This window comes from Hippocampus guttulatus, chromosome 5 (genome assembly GCF_054856545.1).
Source record: "Hippocampus guttulatus isolate MCC_2025c chromosome 5, RoL_Hgut_1.0, whole genome shotgun sequence".
NCBI lineage: Eukaryota > Metazoa > Chordata > Actinopteri > Syngnathiformes > Syngnathidae > Hippocampus > Hippocampus guttulatus.
Genome location: NC_141265.1, coordinates 1994804 through 2012718, shown reverse-complemented (window position 1 = coordinate 2012718; position 17915 = coordinate 1994804). Strand labels below are relative to the sequence as shown.

Below are 17915 nucleotides of genomic sequence, written 5' to 3'. Positions count from 1 at the left end.
CCTGGGCCAATCACAGCGCCTAGCTCCTTCAGTGACGATTATTCCACGCCCCGTTTCCTTAGTGACGGCAGTGTGGGCGTGACCCGTGTGAAAGCACCTCATCGCACCACTAAAATTCAGTGATATCACTGTCAGGTCAGCCCAGTGAATTGTTGAAAGTGTGAATTCTGAACACAGGTCGGATTTTGGCACATTACAAAAGTAAATACGTAAGACGGTAAAGAAAGAAATGCAAGTCTCTGTGTCATTCTTGAAAGCATTCCTATGGCTCATTTAGTTATGCCACTAATATGTCTCACAGTTGAACACACTCGTGCTGTGTGTGTGGCTCACTTTCACTTCATGGCTCTCTGACAGACGGTTGTAATCACGCCAGTACATTACCACAACTTCTCCTATGACAGAGAGAGGAAAGACAGACGTTGATTCACTGTACTCAAAAGTTGAGTACTGTAAATGAAAAAAAATCACACGCTTTGTTGGATGGTTGGACGGTAGATTTCCTGTGCCCATGCGTAGTGAGTCTGAGCTATTGATTTCGCGCCACTTGATGGCGACATTGTCCTCCTAGTGGACATCATCGACATCGACATGATGTTTTGATTTGCAGTTTGATCTTCGGTGAAGGACAAATCCGTTAATTTTTCAGGTAATTTTAGCTAATAATATCCCATATTTCCCATACACTAGGTGGTTAAAACAGATTAAAGATGAATAGCCGAAAACTGAGTGAAAATTGTCTATTTGTATTTTGCTAGCAAGCTAGCTTGTCTGCACTGTAAGTTGTACGTTTTTACATTTTTTTATACATTGGACATGGAAACAGAGCGTTCGTGTCTTTTTAAAAATATGTACTATTATATATGTGTCTGGAGTTTACATTTTAATTAATTTACACAAAACTATGAATCTTAAGATTCTAACTTTCATAAGTCTCTAACTTTCATTCTATTTTTGAAATGGCTGGTATCGTTGCAAAGTTTGGTAAACACATAAACGAGAATATATAACCTTGGTCCTAGTTATTAGTAACTAATTAGTACTTTTAGCCGCTATTAATCAATAGAAAAATGTCAGGATACGACCATTTGGACTGAAAGCCGACTTGACGATAACTTGTGATATGAAATGAGATGTAGCCAATCATGGAAGCTCCCTGACCAACGAAGTAGCAAGCAGTGTTACATAAAACAAAATATGTACGTCCGGATGTTGTGTCTTGTGTAAAAGTGGGTTTTCCAGATGGCGAGAAGTCTTTTCCAATGCAAGCTTTTTCTCGCCGACTTTGCCGCCTTATCATGTTCCCGCCTCATGGCAACCATTGGCATTAAAATCAATTTTACTTAAAAATACCATGCAACTAGTGCAGATAAAATTTTTCATGATGATAGAACTGCAGGCTGTCCAAAATTAGGCAAAGGTGGATGCAGATGCCCCCAAATTTTGTATGTGGGAAAAAATGATCACAGGTACAGTATATGTGTATGGTGACCTAATCAACCCCCTCTCCAGTAACCTTTTTTCCTTCTTGTAAATCCATAGCTAAATGAACTGAAAGGGAGCATTGTCACCACTTTATATTATAGACATGGTCGTAGGTGGCCATAGATAAAATGTTACCCAGTGCATCTAAATGGAGACTTCACGGAGAGATGTGATGATGTAGAGAAACTGAACTATGTCAGTAACTCAATTCATTTGAGCATGTAAACATAGTCAATGTGTTTTTCGAGTCATTCATCTTAGAGCTGTTTCACTATCATTTGCTCAAATTGGATTTTAAACTTTCACTCTGTTCTCTTGGATAAGGTTGATTTAGCACCATTGTCCTTTCTATACCAAGGGAACAAGATCAAATATTTTTATTAAAGGGCCTGTGATGTCTGGAACCAATCCAGGGTCCATCCACTTTCTTTCGAGTTTATCCATATTAGGGTTACACGGAGCTAAGCATGGTCATCGATCCCTGAGTTCCAAAGTCCCTCCTTCGCCCCTGCATTTAAGTGTAAATAGCAAAGTGTTCTGGGACTTTAATTAAATTTATTTCCACAAAGGTTGCTCCAGATCAGCAAGTAACTGAGGTCCATCATCTGACAAATATCACTGGCATTCCTTCAAGTGGCCGACATTCTGCAAGGAGCATGACTACAAAAGCAAGGTAGGCGCTTGTAATCGTCAGTAGATTGTCTTTTGTCAATTTCAGTCTTTTAATGGGGTTAGTAAATATGACACATTTTACTGTCTTATGAGTCATGCCATGTCTCAAGATCAAGCGAAGGAATGATCTGCCATTTTTAAATGATTTAAATGTTTTTTTTGTTTGTTTGTTTGTTTGTTTTTTTAGAAAAATTCAAATGACTGAAAAGAAAAGAGCTAGTGCTAGTAAGAAAATCCTCCCGGCACCAAAGAAATCTTTAACAGGTATACATGGTCTCTCAAAGTGCTTTGTATGTTATTGACTGTTTCTTCATTTCCTTTGTCCTGATAACGTAATTACACACAGCACAAAAGTTCCCCAAACTATTTTAGTATGTGATATGAAAATGACTAAATATACGCTGTTAGGGCGATCCGGTAGTCCAGTGGTTAGCACGTCTGCTTCACAGTGCAGAGGTACCGGATTCAATTCCAGCTCCGGCCTCCCTGTGTGGAGTTTGCATGATCTCCCCAGGCCTGCGTGGGTTTTCTCCTGGTACTCCGGTTTCCTTCCACATTCCAAAAACATGCATGGCAGGCTCATTGAACACTCTAAATTGCCCCGAGGTGTGAGTGTGGGTGTGGATGGTTGTTTGTCTCTGTGTGCCGTGCGATTGGCTGGCAACCGATTCAGGGTGTCCCCTGCATACTGCCCGAAGACAGTTGGGATAGGCTCCAGCGCCCCCCGTGACCCTAGTGAGGATAAACCGGTTCGGATAATGAATGAATGAATGTTATTTGCTTCGATAATTTTTCTTCCCAATCCACTGACATGACATGCACAGGCACAGCTTTGACACACCGAGATGTGAACCGGAGGAATCGTTTTGGCGAAACTCTTCTCCATAATGCCGTACTTAATGGTGGTATTCAACTGCTGAAAGACATTTTGAAGCTTAGACCAAATGTCAACATGACTGACCATACAGGTAAGGTGCAGTGTAAAGTCAGACTGTTTAAAGCAGTCCATTTTGTTCTATTTTATCTTGGTCATGGTTATATGTCCCTTTCTCGTTCCCAGGACGAACAGCCCTGCATGAAGCTGCTCTCCGTAATAAATATGAGGCTTGTCGTTGTCTGATTAATGCTGGCGCTCTGGTCAACATTGCAACCCACAAGAAAGTTACAGCTTTGCATGAGGCCATCACGTTTGGCAATAAAAGGGTACTTAACTCGTTCAGTACCATCCAATTCTGGACCAAGTCTGAAAAGACGTTTAAAAACGTCTTTGGGAGTGAATGAGTTAAAAATACTACATACCGAAAGTAACACTGAAAACAAACTTTCGTTTGCAATTTCCTGTAAATGCAACAGCTGATTTTGTTTGACGACAGATAGTGGAGCTGCTCCTGAAACATGGCGCAAAACCACCGCTGAAAACCAAGGAGAAAGAAACTGCATTTGGCACTACTGGAAAGCGTCCTCGTCAAGTCAAGGTGGCTAAAACAAAACCTAAAAGCAACCCGCCTTTTGACAGTGGAAGAGAAATAGTAGGTATGATTTCAGACTTTTTGTTTGTTTGTTTTTGTTTTTAATGACCATTGTTCAGATTAAGAGCGTGTATAACGGTGTGTATATATATATATATATATACTGTAGATACAATATTTTTATATTCATTGAAATATGTATGTATGTAGAGGAATAGATAGATATTCATTCATCATCGTGACCGTGGCTGTTTCTTGGCCAAGGGAAGCTTGGGCAAAGAAATTAAATGACACATTTAATTGCTTCAGGGAACATTGCTTCAAAGTTTTTCAACATCTGTATTTCAACATTTCTTCCTTGTGTTTGCAGGAGAGAACACCAAACAACATGAAGATGTGGGAACGGAAATTGGTGGAGATGTGCAGCTTGGAAATGTGAGTAGACACAATAACAAACTGCGAACAACTGTACTGTTGATGAATAAGTTGTTGTAAAGTGACGCTGATAATTTTGTGGGACAGAGATTTGCCGGGAAAAAAAGTCATGTTTTCATTGTTTGAAGTCGACTCTTCGGGCCCTATTTTAGTAGACTGGTACCTGTGCGCTCTGCATAAAAACAGCCGTAACTGTATGTTCATGTTAGCACAAGTCTAGTGTAGCCTGTTTGAGGCCTGTTGCGCCCGTCTGGCTGTCCCAGCGCATGAAACAACATGCCCCCTATGTACCTCATAAATTAGTGACAGAATGTAAGTAGTCTGCTCTCTACATAAAAAATGGGCGCACTGGCATTTTCGTGCCGCGGCAGTGACATAGTTCAGCGTGTTTGTGAATTTGGAAGACCTGCTTCACCTTAGTGGGTGTTAGTTCTGCGCATACCGGTCGGTTCATCTCGCAATTTGGTGACAGAAAGTTGACTACATTTTTAACTGGCTAATGGCTGGTCTATTTGGCAGCGCAGATTGTCTAACGCAATTTTTTCGAGGTGCAGGCAGACAGATTCTGCGCGCTGCGGATGTGCACGGTGGACCTCATGGTATTCAATTCATAACTATGACACCAGCTTGAGACAATCCCGCTGAATTCTTGTCATAATCAGTCAATTGAAGGAATTATAATCATTATCATCTTAAAAATATTTTAGCAGCACCTCCAACACTATTGGGGCTGGGTGGTAGGGACGTGTGTCACACCTGGACACACAATTGGGAGGTGTAATACCTGTACTCCAATTGTTGTCCACATCATACACATACAGTTACATTATCTGAAAGGGATGATGATGTTGTTTACGTGCCAATGTTATGCACAAACTCCAACCAGTCGAATTTAATTTTCTGCAACGGCAGGCGCGGCGTAATTTCACGTGTGCTCATTACCGCCCTGATTTTGATGCAAATGAGGGATGCCGCAAGGATTACCCAGGAAAACACTACCTCCCATTCCACAATGGTGTGCAACTATCCTGTTACACAGTTCTACCAGCTCAAAGTCAAGCAAAATACCAAAAGAAAGAAAACTCCACCCATGCACACAGTTAGATTGCGCTTTGCACAAGACTCGCGTCCAGAACGAAAATAAGGCCCCAATTGTCATTGTGAAGTAGAATTCCCCAAGCGTTAGCTTCTATACCCCTAATAACAGAATATGAGCTGGGATTAGACAGTGCTTGGACAGGATTAGTTGGCCAAACCACAAAATGGGCAAGTACTTGAATAATCAGTAGCGTATCTACATCGTAATAACACCAAAATCTGCTAGGCTTTTTTGGTTGCCTTTTGTGTTTTAAACGCCTATTGCATGCAGTCCACAAACTGCATAGATTTCCAATTTAAACAATGTCACAGACTAGACATGATATGCATAAAGCAGTGGGACAAATGGATTTTGATATTAGGCTACCTTTAAATACAATACAATACATGCTGATTTATATAGCGCTTTCACAAAACCATACATATACCAGAAACTACGATTTCAGTCTTGAATGTCATTTCAAATTGATCTTACTAAAAACCCTAAGAAATAAATGGTTTACAGATTATTTGAATTACAAAGTATATACTGTATATCAACACACACAAACACACAAGTGCGAGAGAATATACATGCGGCAAAGACTCTCTAGTAACTTTTTCTCCCTGACTAAACTTAACTCTGCCTAAGCATACAAAGTTTGTCTCTCAATCTAGATGAGTCACTTCCACATACAGTGCTATGAAGTCATATTTGCCCCCTTCCTGATTTCAGTGTTCTTTACATCTTTATCACATGCAAAGGTTTCAGTTCATCAAACCAATTTTAATATGTCACAGAGACCACCCCGGGGAAATACAAATTGCAGTTTCTAATGTCTAAAAAAATCCAAAACGACCTGTCCCTAAGTGAAAAAGTAATTGAACTTTTTGGAAGATCTGCGTCCCGTAACGTCGCAATCAAATCCACCAATATCACATTGCATTTCATGTGCCACAACTTGAACAAGCTTTTTCCTCGTCTAAATTGTCATCTACTTTCTGTCACCACGCTGCGGTGGATCGCCCAGCGAGTAGCAACGTGATCTGCCAAATTCCCAAACACGGTAAACAAGACTTAACGAGCCATGAAAGTGAGACTGCACCAGTTTTCACACCAAGCACAAGCGTAGTCGACTTTCTGTTGCCAAATTGCCAGCTGCGCCACAGCTTGTGTAATAAAAAACACCCTTGGACTGCCACAACAGCCAGCAAGGCCCAAAATGGTCTGCTAAATTCCCAACCACAGTAAACTGAACTTGCCACGGCTCGAAATGAAGATGTACCAGGTTTTATACCGAGCGCACGTGCGCCTCTCAATGTAAATAGGGTCCTGAATGTCAGACATGTACCTGACTTGTGAACGTATTCTATAAAAAAAACAATTGTCTGTGATAGGAAGAAGATGTCCAACATGGAGATTATCAACCAAATCACAACAAGACTGGAGCTTCAAAAAAGAACCAGAAGAAGATATTGACTACGGGTAATTATAATAGCAAGTATAATGAAGTTCTTGATTTGTAGTGCTATAATTTGGACAAATAATACAGTAGTTAGTGGAAACACATATATGAATTACGTGTCTCTCTCATTAGCACCTTCACAACCCAATGAGCTTTCTCGCCCAGCAAGCCTGCTGTTTTTGACCCAGGGCGATGCTAGCTTGTGTCAGGGCTTTCCAACAGAAGAGGACACAAACAGTGACCAAACTGTTGACTACTTGGGAGAGAGTTCTGATGAGTCAGTGGACTGGGCCATGAAAGCCACACAAGAATTTCACTTATCTCCAAGCATTGTAGAAGCTGCCGATTCCTATGTCTTCCCCACTGAAAGGTTTTAAAACAGACATATTCCATACTGGTTTGCAAACATTCCTTCACACATTTTATGAGCAAGTTGGCTTTGTTGTCAATTAATTATTTCTTCAAAAGAAAACTCTAAACACCGATAAGCATGGAATATTAGTGTCCCTCTATTGTCAGATTTCACTGCATGTATCGCAAGAGGTTAATGGTTTAGCAAATCGGATCGCTTCATGTTGAATATGGTTCTGCGATGATTCAGGTGAATTTTACTCTAATAACTTTGTTGGAATAGTTTCATTGTTGCTGTATTATATTCATGTTTTCTTTATCAACATGTTGAAGGCAGATCATTAAAGCATTTCTCACAGCAATGAAGTGGTGCATGTAATTATTTAAACACAGTGAAACAATCCACACAGAAGTTTAAGCATAAAAATGAAGAAAAAAATCGTTGACGAATAATTTTAGAAATTCTCTGTAATCTTGGTTTTAGGTACATTCTGATTTTGTACGTGGTGCGAATCACACACCTTGACAATTTCTTGCACTCCACTGAATCAAAATATTTTTTCAGCTTAAGTTCTATTTGTTTGTTTTCCAGGGCCAAATGTACAGAAGGAAACCCGGTCCATATTTGACCCGGTCAACAGTATTTGTTGTACCATTGGGTGAGTGTGATGTAATGAAACATATTTATACTATCAGGTTTAGTGACACATCACAAATGCTGAAATGGTATTTTATTATTGGTGCGCTGGTCAGTTTTTATACCGTACCCTGTCATTGATTGGTAACGAGTTGTCCGTCATTTGCCCAAAGCATCTTCTTGTGACTGTTTTGGGACAAATAGATCAACAACATCACAGGCACTCAGTGAATCCATAAAAGGAATAACAGACTCAACTGATAATAAACATACAATTAACATATTCACTGACCCCATGAAGGCTTTTGACACAACTGATTACAAAATATTATAAAATAAACAGGAGAAAATTGGTGGAAGAGGCATTGGAATAGACGGGATCACGAGTTATTTGGACAAATGTCACCAGTTTGTAAAGCTGGGAAACTATCTCAAAACGTTTGGACATTGCTTGTGGCGTCCCCTAGGGGTCAGTATTGGGGCCAAAAGTTTTATTCTTGACATTAATGATATCTGGTAGACAATAAGTATCAAAGCTGCTGTCACTGGTACTTCTTGCAGATGACACAAATGTTTTTTGCTCTGGCAATAATGTGGAAAAAGTATAGGTTGAACTCAATGAAGAATTGAATAAATTGATGGGAACAAATTATCTTTAAATGTGAGCAAGGCACGTTTTTTGTTATTTGGAAAGTATGGTATAAATGCACAGGTACCGTTAGAAATCGATGGGTTTGCCATTGATAGGGTGCATGAAAACAAATTCCTTGGGGTGACAATAGATGACAGATTTAGCTGGAAACTACACGTTACACACGGGAAGTACAAAATATCTAGAAGTATAGCAATCATAAATCAAGAAAAGCAGGTGGTTCTGCATCATAAGTCACTCCACACTCTCTACTGCTCTTGAGTCTTGCCATACTTACAATATTGATTGGAGGTTTGGGTTAATAGCTATAAAAATTCTCTCCAGTCATTAATCATTCTTTAAAAAAAAAAAAGCAACAAGGACCATTCACGAGGTAGGGTACCCGGAACACACTAATTCACTATTTCTGCCGTCATAATTTTTTAAAAATCATTCACATAGTTGCATTATATATATATATATACACACAGTATATGTAGATGTCTTTTTTCTTCTTTTCTCATTTCTTTTTTGCTGTAATTTTACTTTGATTTTCATTTCATTTCATGTCTTTTTTCCTCATGGCCAAAGTGCAAAAAAGTTTGTCTTAAATTGAACTTGAAGAAACTTATAGGAACCCAGAATGACAATTTTGTTGACAAATAATACTACATGTAGCCACAGTGGAGAGTTTGGGGTTGGAAGGATAGATAATAATTGAAGTGCACTGCTTTACACAAAGAGTTCATGATTAATCCAGAACATGCCAAAATAATTTAATACACTGCAGCAGTAGGCAGCTCTGTAGCACCTGAGTTAAGTGCATTGCTCAAGGGCAAGCCCTTTGGTCACAAGCACATTCTTGATCATGACTTCAGGCGGGGCCAAGAGAAAGAAACACAATCAACTCATGAGTTCACATGAGGCACACGATTTCACACTGATATTTGATTTTTTCTTTCAGTGTCAAAAATCATTTTCTTTCGATTGTTGGACAACAGCAATCAGTTTCAGCTCAGTAAAGATGTCTGTCTCAACATGTGCCCTGTGATTGACAGGCGTTTCGGCCTAAGTCAGCTAACGACCCTTCGACCATTAAGAGATTATGGGTTACAAAAAATGGAGAGACCAGAGATTTTTGGAAATGTACAGTATAATTACAAGCATTGTTTCAGAAAAGGGTTACATTTGACATTTTTCTTTTGAAGAGAAACAAGTGACATCTGCGATCAGGAACATGAGACTTCTGATGATGACTCCATAAGCCTGTTACATGGTATTGAGCCCATCGAAAGCAGAGGGATGATAGCAGGCTTGGAAAAACATCATTTAGCTTTAGAAACCATCACCAAGGAGCAGGAAAATAGGATGGAGCAAAGTCCACGAAGGACTCCTTCAGGGACGGAGCAGAAAAACTTGTCAGAGTGTGAAGCAGACAGTGGTAAGTGATGTCGAATCAGGCATATCTGAGATGTCAGTTTACAGCACATACATACATACACACGGCACATATACTGTATATCATCGCTGTTGGGCATCAAATCCATATTTCCAAATGTGTCAAATTTTATATTTTTTCACAAAACAGTACTATTGGTCTGTCCCTACTTCATCTGCCTTTTCTGCAATGTTAACTCATTAAAAGTGTTGGAAAAACGAAGCAGTGGCTCGGGGGATGATTGGTTAGCACTTCCGCCTCAAAATGCACAAGTCCTGGGTTCGATTCGGGGCTCCGGCCTCTTGTGTGGAGTTTGCATGTTTTCCCTCGTGCCTGCGTGTTTTCTCCGGGTATACCGGTTTCCTCCCACATTCCAACAACTTGCATGGTAGGTTGATTGAACGCTAAATTGTCTGTAGGTGTAAGTGATTGAGCACAGACGTTTAATGTGGTTGGCTGGTGCTGGCGATGTGTTTGTATTATATTTATCAATGACAGCATAATAAATTAGTCATTTTTTAGCATATTGAATGACATATTGAACATGATTTTCGGGTTTTGGTGACGTAAGTGTGCAATTATATTTACAGTGGAACCTTGAGGTACAATTATCATTTTTTATGAACTTAAACAAAAAAAGACAGAAAAGAAACTGCGCAGCAGCAAGCTGTTAAGTGTGGAGCCGGAAAGTCCGTCTAAACGCACGCTTTTTCCAATCACAATTCTAACAGAAGCTGTCTTACCATCATTACCGTGGCAAAAAAGAAAAGTTTACCTGGATTGTTTTTGTGCCCCCCTCACCCCCAAAAAATAAAAAATAGACAAAGGAAAACCATCGGAATAAAATTGTTATGCTATTTGAAAGTTGAGGTAAGTTCGTAAATTGAGGTATCACTTTAATTGCAATGTAAAGTACTGTGAAATAATAACGAGGGTTTTACTGTTCGGTGCTTTCTACCGTCTTTATTACCGATTTCTTTTCCTGTTTATTGTAGATGTTAAATTGCTCCATGTACAGCACTTTGTTTGAAAGTGCTCTATAAATACAGTTGAGTTGAGTTGAAGCAGTGTTTGAGAACTCAAGCAAGATGGCAGGTTATTTTCTCCCTAAAAGTAGTCATTTATACAAAGATTACGTCCGCCTGTTACGATACGTTGAAGTGTTTTTACATAGTTTTTGCTAACTTTAATTTTCATTCATCCATCCGTTATCTGATCCGCTTATCCTCACGAAGGTCCCAGGCGTGCTGGAGCCTATTTCAGCTGTCTTGAGGTAGCAGGTGGGGTACACCCTGAACTGGTTGCCAGCCAATAGCACGGCACACCTAGACAAACAACCATTTGTGCTCACACACTTACACCTAGGGACAATTGAGCACGTTCAATTCACCAAAGGTGCATGTTTCTGGAATGTGAGAGGAAACCAGAGTAAACCCACGCAGGCACGGGGAGAACATGCAAACTCAACAAAGGAAGGCCGGGGCCAGAATCGAACCCTGGACCTCTGCACTGTGAGGCAGATGTGCTAATCAGTCATGCACTGTGCTGCCTACTTTAATTTTTATGATTCAAAATGTTGGCATTTTCGCAGAAAATGTCTTAAAATATGAGAAAGCTTTCAGCAAGAGACAACTTCACAAGAGAAATTCAAAGGAAGAAATGGTTGCATGCAGGAGAGGAAATGCGGCTTCTGTCAAAGACCTCATTCAAAATTGAAGATAATGCTGCTCATTGAAGTATTAATCTTTAATATCTGATGTTTTTGTTAATTTTTTTTATTAATTCAACTGCAATTTGTTAAAACGTATTTTTTTTCAGGCTGGACAGCTCTTAATGTGGAAGAGGTTGGTGAACCATTGAATGCTGGAGCCGATGTTAATGCTTCAAACCATGATGGTTTCAACCCCCTACATGATGTTGCAACATCTGGACATTACCAGGTGATGGAGAGAAATCAAATGTTTCTCCCTAACTGTGACATTCAGAATTGTTTATCATACTTGGCCTCACCAAGAACTGAATTAAGCCCCTTTTGCATTAATATTGAAAAAAAATAAGTCCCTTGTGGTGGAGGTGAGTTGGTACTAAACCTGTTAAATTTATAAATTTTATTCATGTTTAGAAGTTATTCAAATAACTTATTATAATCTACACTGTCAGAAAAAAAAAAAAAACGTTCTAAATTTGTACCAAAAGGGTCCAATGGCTTGGCACAGGACTTTTACCCTCAACGGTACACCAATTGTACCCTTGAAAATTTTGTTTGGCAAGCCTTGGTGAGAACAACTGGAGCATTTTTGCCAAGCCATATCTCTGAGAAAAGAATACCTTCCAGATTGTTTATGATTTATGACAAAAGTTGTGTTAAAAAGAGAGCGCACGTTCAGCACGGCTAGATTAATGTTTGAGCTGGACGTGCGGTCAATATCGCAGGTATGGGAAGTGCTAACATGCGCATGATTGTCATCGTGAAAAACGCTTTGTTTGTGAGAAGGGGGTGGAAATGTCTGCCTGTGATGGTTTGAATGAAGAAACTGTCCGGTGGGGGTGGTATTGATAGTGGGCGGCCAGTAGGGAAAGCTAGTGGAGGAAAGAGTGCTGAGAGCAGCTGGTATTGGCCGGTAGGTGGGCGTAATGAGATGATTGTTGCCGTGGTTAAGGGTTGAAGTAGAAGCGGGGACACACATTTAGTGATTTGGAAAGAAGAGTCAACTGGGAATACAATTGATGACAGCATGGTGGATGTTTGCAGCTAGTATCGAGCTTCCCAGAGAGTTTGGATAAACACCGTCTGGCTTGGATGAAATCAGAAGTGAGGCTCGTGTCCTTATTTCCTTCTGCCAGAGTATGAAGAAGCATTACACCTCCTGTTTTAGAAGACAGTGTAAGTGGTGAGTGTTTTTGTCACCCACAAAAGTCAACGATGCTAAATAAAAGGTTGGTGGTCAAGCATCCACCATGTCAATGGTGAAATCAGATCACATCGTTTCAGCCCTTGGCTCCTCTCTGGCAAAAGCTTTGCACTAGTCCTTTCTTGACAGCCCAGTCGTCTTTGTTGGCTTTCAGAACGCCATCATACCCATGACCGTCCTTTTTTTTTTCTTTTTCTTTTTTTATGTTATTAGATTTATTGACAAGACGTCGTCCTTGCGATATTTATCGTACCTCCTGAGTTTCCGGAGTGTTTTGGGACAGCACTTGACATGGGTGTGCGCAGGACATGGAGGGGTACTGGAGCTTGGTGAAGGAATACATGAGCCATTGCTTCAGGTCTTTCCTGTGCACTGCTGTTGATATTGCGCATCCATAGTGGCGCAATGCTGCAACTGCAGTTAAAATACAAAGCTGCTGCAGAGGGATATCAATCCCTCCATTAGCACAGCTGGAGCTTTACGCTGTGTTGAGCGATACGAATCGGTCTGGCTGGGGGCGGCAAAAAATTAGCTGGAGGGCGCTGCCATGCCATTTTGAACGGAGGAAAACCCCTGTGTGTGTGTGTGTGTGTGTGTGTGTGTGTGTGTGTGTGTGTGTGTGTGTGTGTGTGTGTGTGTGTGTGTGTGTGTGTGTGTGTGTGTGTGTGTGTGTGTGTGTGTGTGTGTGTGTGTGTGTGTGTTAGAAACACTGTCGAAGGCTTCCTGGTTCTCAGTGTGGCTAAATGTCATTTGATCTGCCTTGGGGTTTCACGTGTCCTATTTTCTAGTCTTTCATCAATAGGTTGTTTTATTTTGTTTTAAAAACTTTGTGGTGTAAATAGGTGTTTTTGTCATTTATTCCTCTCGTTTACTAGGTGATGTTCTCAGAAAAGAATTTCTCTTACCCTCTCGATAAGAGGGCTGATTCCAGATGCTCTGAGATGGCTGTCCGTCATTACAGCACTCGTTCTACTCAGGAAACACTGACCACAGGTCTGTTGTTCCAATCTGCTGACATGTTTCATTCTGACTGCTCCACTCACTTCCTGTCTTTGTCACTTCCTTTTGAGGAACTCAAAATAATTTGATGAAACTGTCAAATATTTCACAAACATTGAAGTGAGCATTTCAGTACGCAACTTACCTCGCCCCGCTGGAGGTTCTTTGACCATATCCAGTGATGGCATTATAATTGTCTCTTTTCTTGTAAATCTGTGTTCGTGTCATATCTTTCGTCTTGCAGTGAGGAGCAGCCTGACTCATATCATGAAAATTAGGACAGTTCATTTGGTGGCTGATGAAGAACTGATACCAAATGCTATACTTGACAGCTACTGGCAAAGCCTCTTGCAGGGTGATCCACGATTAGGATGGTAACCTCTCTCCACGGTCTTCTAAGATTGAGTTTGAGGTGCCTCGTGTAATAAGCATGAATTTTAATGTGTTTTCTCACCTCTTGGTATAAAGTTATGCCATTGCTTTAGGTTTGACATTTTGTCTCTTTCATTTTCCATCTATTTTGTTATCAGTTCTTTGAGGTAATCCTATGTGTTTTCACAGTTTATTTGGATCCTTTCATGGAGTTAAATACGCTACAAAAAATATTACAAACAGAATGATGCACTAAAAAGAAATGTATAGAATAAATAAAAAACGTAACTGAATTATGGGTATGTCGTTTTCATTGCTTGCCCTACACAGGTATACGTAATGCTTTGGAATCTTGCCTGAACAGTCGCATCTATGATGGTCACTTGGATCGGTGGTCTAAATAATAGATATGCACAGCTGAAGATAATGGAAGGTTTACTTTAGCAGGTTTAATCATTTGAAACACCTGGATGAACCTGCACTTGGATTGACCCATGACATTATCTAAAAAATAGCAGCACAAACAAAAAACAAATGTAATGCAAATGCACCGACACATATGACCCAACCCAGTTTCTGTGCGGGGAGGGCTCTTGGGTTCTCACCGGCTGAGGTAGTAAGAGCATAGTGAATGTGTAGTAATAGTGTCGGACACAGTTCTGTGGTTGTGAGAGCCAGTGGGCGGGCTGTTCCCGAGACTCCTTCCCCACCTACTCCGACTCCCTTCCCCTCCTACCTTCCGTCACTCCGCCCAAAACGGCCTCCAGTCTACGATGGAGCTTCAGACATAGCACACAGGACACACACTCACCCTTTTTCTGTCGAAACTTTCTTCACACATGGAGACCTTTTTCCTGCTGGTTCGCCTCCCAATGTGCTGTAAAACCAACAGACCTCGTTCAAGGTAACATAACAAGACTCCCTTTGTTCAGTATTTTACAAATGTGTTTGTCTGGCACTGAGACTTACCATGTGACATGTTCATCCCATGTGAAAGTACTCAACTCAACTTCAGAGAGCACTTTCACAATTGCAGCTATAAGAAATCACTTTACAAACAAGATAAAGCATTACCATTAATACAAAGTACCAACATGGCAAAATAACATTTTTCTTCATTCCTACATACTAGTGATGGGTCCATGAGGCCTCATTAAGCGTGTTGACACAATAACACACTGTGTTGATACTGTGTCGCTGACCACTGACACCTGCTGGACTTTCAAAATCCCTGCAGGCAACCCACTTGACAGACTGAACACACACACACGGGCGGCACTGGTTAGTGCATCTGCCTGACAATGCAGAGGTCGCGGGTTGGAATCCGGGCTCCAGCCTTTCTGTTTGGAATTTGCATGTTGTCCCCGTGCCTGCATGGGTTTTCTCCAGGTACTTGGGTTTCCTCCCACATTACAAAAACATGCATCATAGGTTAATTGTGCACTCTAAAATGTCCTTTGATATTATTGTAAGTGTGTATGGTTGTACCCGCCTACTGGCCTCAGACAGCTGGGATAGGTTCCAGCACACCCATGATTCCTGTGAGAATAAGCAGTTTGGATGCTGGCGACAAACTATACAGTATATACAAACTTACGCAAATAATGAAACATTGAATTTGCGTTTCATGTACTGTATTGTATGTCATGTCCTCAAACAGGCACTTGAAAGATCGAATTTTTCAAATGCTTATCTTTGTGTGCTTTTTTTTTTTCTTTTACTTTTTCTAGAATGAAAATAAAATGTGGCTGCTCCATACATAGATTGAGACACATGTGCTTCCTGTTTCTTGTGTCTCTGGTGGCAACGTGTTTCCTGAAGCTGGTCTACCTCAAAGTGACAGTGGGGGAGAGCATCTACATTGACTCGCATGGAGTTACCGGCAGGCTATCTGGAATTCACAGCCACACGTATGATGTCAACTGCACTGCTATCTACGAGCTTGACCCAGTGGAAATAGGCAAAGCTCTTGAGATCAAACAAAAAGTTCTCGTTCCAGTGGATGATGAAAGCACCGTGAGTCTGACCTCAGACTGTCCAGCTTTTATGAAAACAAGACATTATAATGGTGTTCTGATTTCCGAGCTGGAGCACAACTTTCCGCTGGCTTACTCCCTGGTGGTACATAAAAATGCACCCATGGTGGAGCGCATTCTTCATGCCATCTATGCACCACAGAACATCTACTGCATTCACTATGACCAAAAGTCTTCTCCGGCATTTATTAAGGCCATGGAGAACCTTGCCCGTTGTGTGCCAAGTGTGTTCATTGCCTCAAAACTGGAGTCGGTTAAATATGCCCATGTCAGCAGGCTCAACGCCGATCTCAACTGCCTCTCTGACCTCCTGCGGTCAGAGGTCAAGTGGAAATATGTGATCAATCTCTGTGGCCAAGACTTTCCTCTCAAGTCCAACAATGAACTAGTCAGGGAGCTTAGGCAGCTGAATGGCAGTAACATGCTTGAGTCAAGTCGCCCCAGCGAACTAAAGAAACAACGCTTCAACTTTCACCACGAGCTAAAGACTGTGCCGCATGAGTACCACAGTATTCCCGTCAAAACCGCAATTGCCAAAGATGTTCCACCACATGGAATCATGGTGTTCATTGGGAGTGCATACTTTGTCCTCTCGCGCCAGTTTGTGAATTACATAAGCAGCAGCAAAGTGGTGATGGACTTTCTGGCGTGGTCGGCAGACACTTACTCACCGGATGAACACTTCTGGGCCACCCTTGTCAGGATGCCAGGAGTACCAGGGCACATTCCCAGGTCAGAACCAGACATAACAGACTTAAAGAGTAAGACACGACTTGTTAAATGGAGCTATTTAGAAGGACACTTATATCCACCCTGCACAGGTACGCATGTGAGAAGTGTTTGCATCTATGGAGCTGCAGAACTTCGCTGGCTCCTCAACGATGGTCACTGGTTTGCTAACAAATTTGACCCGAAAGTTGACCCCGTCTTGATCAGTTGTTTGGAGGAGAAGCTGATGGAACTGCAGCACTACGACGCATAAAAAAAATTATACTGAACTTTAGAGCTTGGTGGAAACATGCCGGGAGCTTTTCAAACATATGTAACTATAAAATGTACCGGTACTTGTCATTGTCATGTCTTGTCAGAAATTATTGCAAAAATGAAAAGTTTCGATTGCAACTTTCTGTGTGTACTTCTGCACCCCTTTTGGCAGTAAAAAACATGCAATTGGGTCATATTCGGGTATAATATTGAAATCTTAATCTCTGAACGAGAAAAAAAAAATGCCATATCCGTGTTCTGTTGATTGATAGAAAGAGTTTGCACAGATTGTATATGCAAACGTTTTCAGCATTAGATTATTGTTGATTTTCTCTACAAGGAAGATTTCACTGCAATGTCCACACAGATTGCATTCTATACAGTGTACAGCGCTTTTTCTGAAACATTTATTTATTTTGTGCATGCAACACTTTGTTTTTTTCTTTTCTATTCCCCCCTCCCCCCCAATTTTGCTGCTGTAGACTGCAAATTTCCCCAGTGTGGGACAAATAAAGGTAATCTTATCTTATCTTTTCTTTTCTTCTAAGGGCCACATACAGAAAGATCGGAGGATGGAAGCTCCGCTTTGATGTTAGTTAATTTCAACATTTTTTATATGCTAAAAAAAATCCATCAGTGTCGGTAAGATTTCCAAAACAAATATATTTTGTATTTGTGTAAAAAAAAAAAAAAAAAAAAGACGATGACACTACTAGATAATCAAGCAGAAAATTCAGCTCTTTTCAGGGTTTTGTATGCCAATTGAATAGTTTCACCCCTGTGCTGAGCAGTAGCATGATTATCAAATCTGTACTAAGACGATCTTGACAAACAGCAGTAGTGAAAGTGATCACAATTCACGTTACAGTATTTGCTTCTGATACTGAATTATTTTCATTTTTCAGGGTGTCATGAACAGACATGTTACTATTTTAGCTGCACATGGGTAAA

General features: G+C 40.7%; 2 protein-coding genes across 4 annotated transcripts; both read left to right on the top strand.

Annotated features, from left to right (window-relative positions):
• The first annotated feature begins 553 nt into the window (after nucleotides 1–553).
• LOC147204625 (uncharacterized) lies at nucleotides 554–14215 on the top strand. The gene is made up of 13 exons (XM_086112540.1): nucleotides 554–649; nucleotides 2055–2158; nucleotides 2345–2421; nucleotides 2982–3125; nucleotides 3218–3360; nucleotides 3531–3690; nucleotides 3997–4061; nucleotides 6537–6624; nucleotides 7548–7614; nucleotides 9432–9664; nucleotides 11480–11601; nucleotides 13449–13566; nucleotides 13817–14215. Exons 2-13 carry the CDS (start codon nucleotides 2142–2144, stop codon nucleotides 13948–13950), a joined length of 1368 nt encoding a protein of 455 aa, XP_085968666.1. The 5' UTR covers nucleotides 554–649; nucleotides 2055–2141; the 3' UTR covers nucleotides 13951–14215.
• A 388-nt stretch (nucleotides 14216–14603) lies between these two features.
• Nucleotides 14604–17493, top strand: gcnt4a (glucosaminyl (N-acetyl) transferase 4a). 3 transcript variants are annotated; one of them, XM_086112545.1, is made up of 3 exons: nucleotides 14604–14848; nucleotides 15675–16712; nucleotides 16802–17493. In XM_086112545.1, exons 1-3 carry the CDS (start codon nucleotides 14784–14786, stop codon nucleotides 16878–16880), a joined length of 1182 nt encoding a protein of 393 aa, XP_085968671.1. In that variant the 5' UTR covers nucleotides 14604–14783; the 3' UTR covers nucleotides 16881–17493. The 3 variants fall into 3 exon arrangements, with proteins under 3 accessions (XP_085968671.1, XP_085968670.1, XP_085968669.1); XM_086112544.1 differs by adding an exon at nucleotides 15182–15333 and having other exon boundaries at nucleotides 14609–14848; nucleotides 15675–17493; XM_086112543.1 differs by having other exon boundaries at nucleotides 14609–14848; nucleotides 15675–17493.
• Nucleotides 17494–17915: the final 422 nt, after the last annotated feature.

What these genes read in the sequence shown, in the direction of transcription:
- LOC147204625 (XM_086112540.1), top strand. An exon ending in GAAGAAGATATTGACTACGG is followed by an intron (nt 6,625 to 7,547) that starts GTAATTATAATA and finishes TTTGTTTTCCAG; the next exon opens with GGCCAAATGTACAGAAGGAA. An exon ending in CAACATCTGGACATTACCAG is followed by an intron (nt 11,602 to 13,448) that starts GTGATGGAGAGA and finishes CTCGTTTACTAG; the next exon opens with GTGATGTTCTCAGAAAAGAA.
- gcnt4a (XM_086112543.1), top strand. Translation starts at nt 14,784, where the DNA reads ATGGAGACCTTTTTCCTGCTGGTTCGCCTCCCAATGTGCTGTAAAACC. An exon ending in ACCAACAGACCTCGTTCAAG is followed by an intron (nt 14,849 to 15,674) that starts GTAACATAACAA and finishes TACTTTTTCTAG; the next exon opens with AATGAAAATAAAATGTGGCT.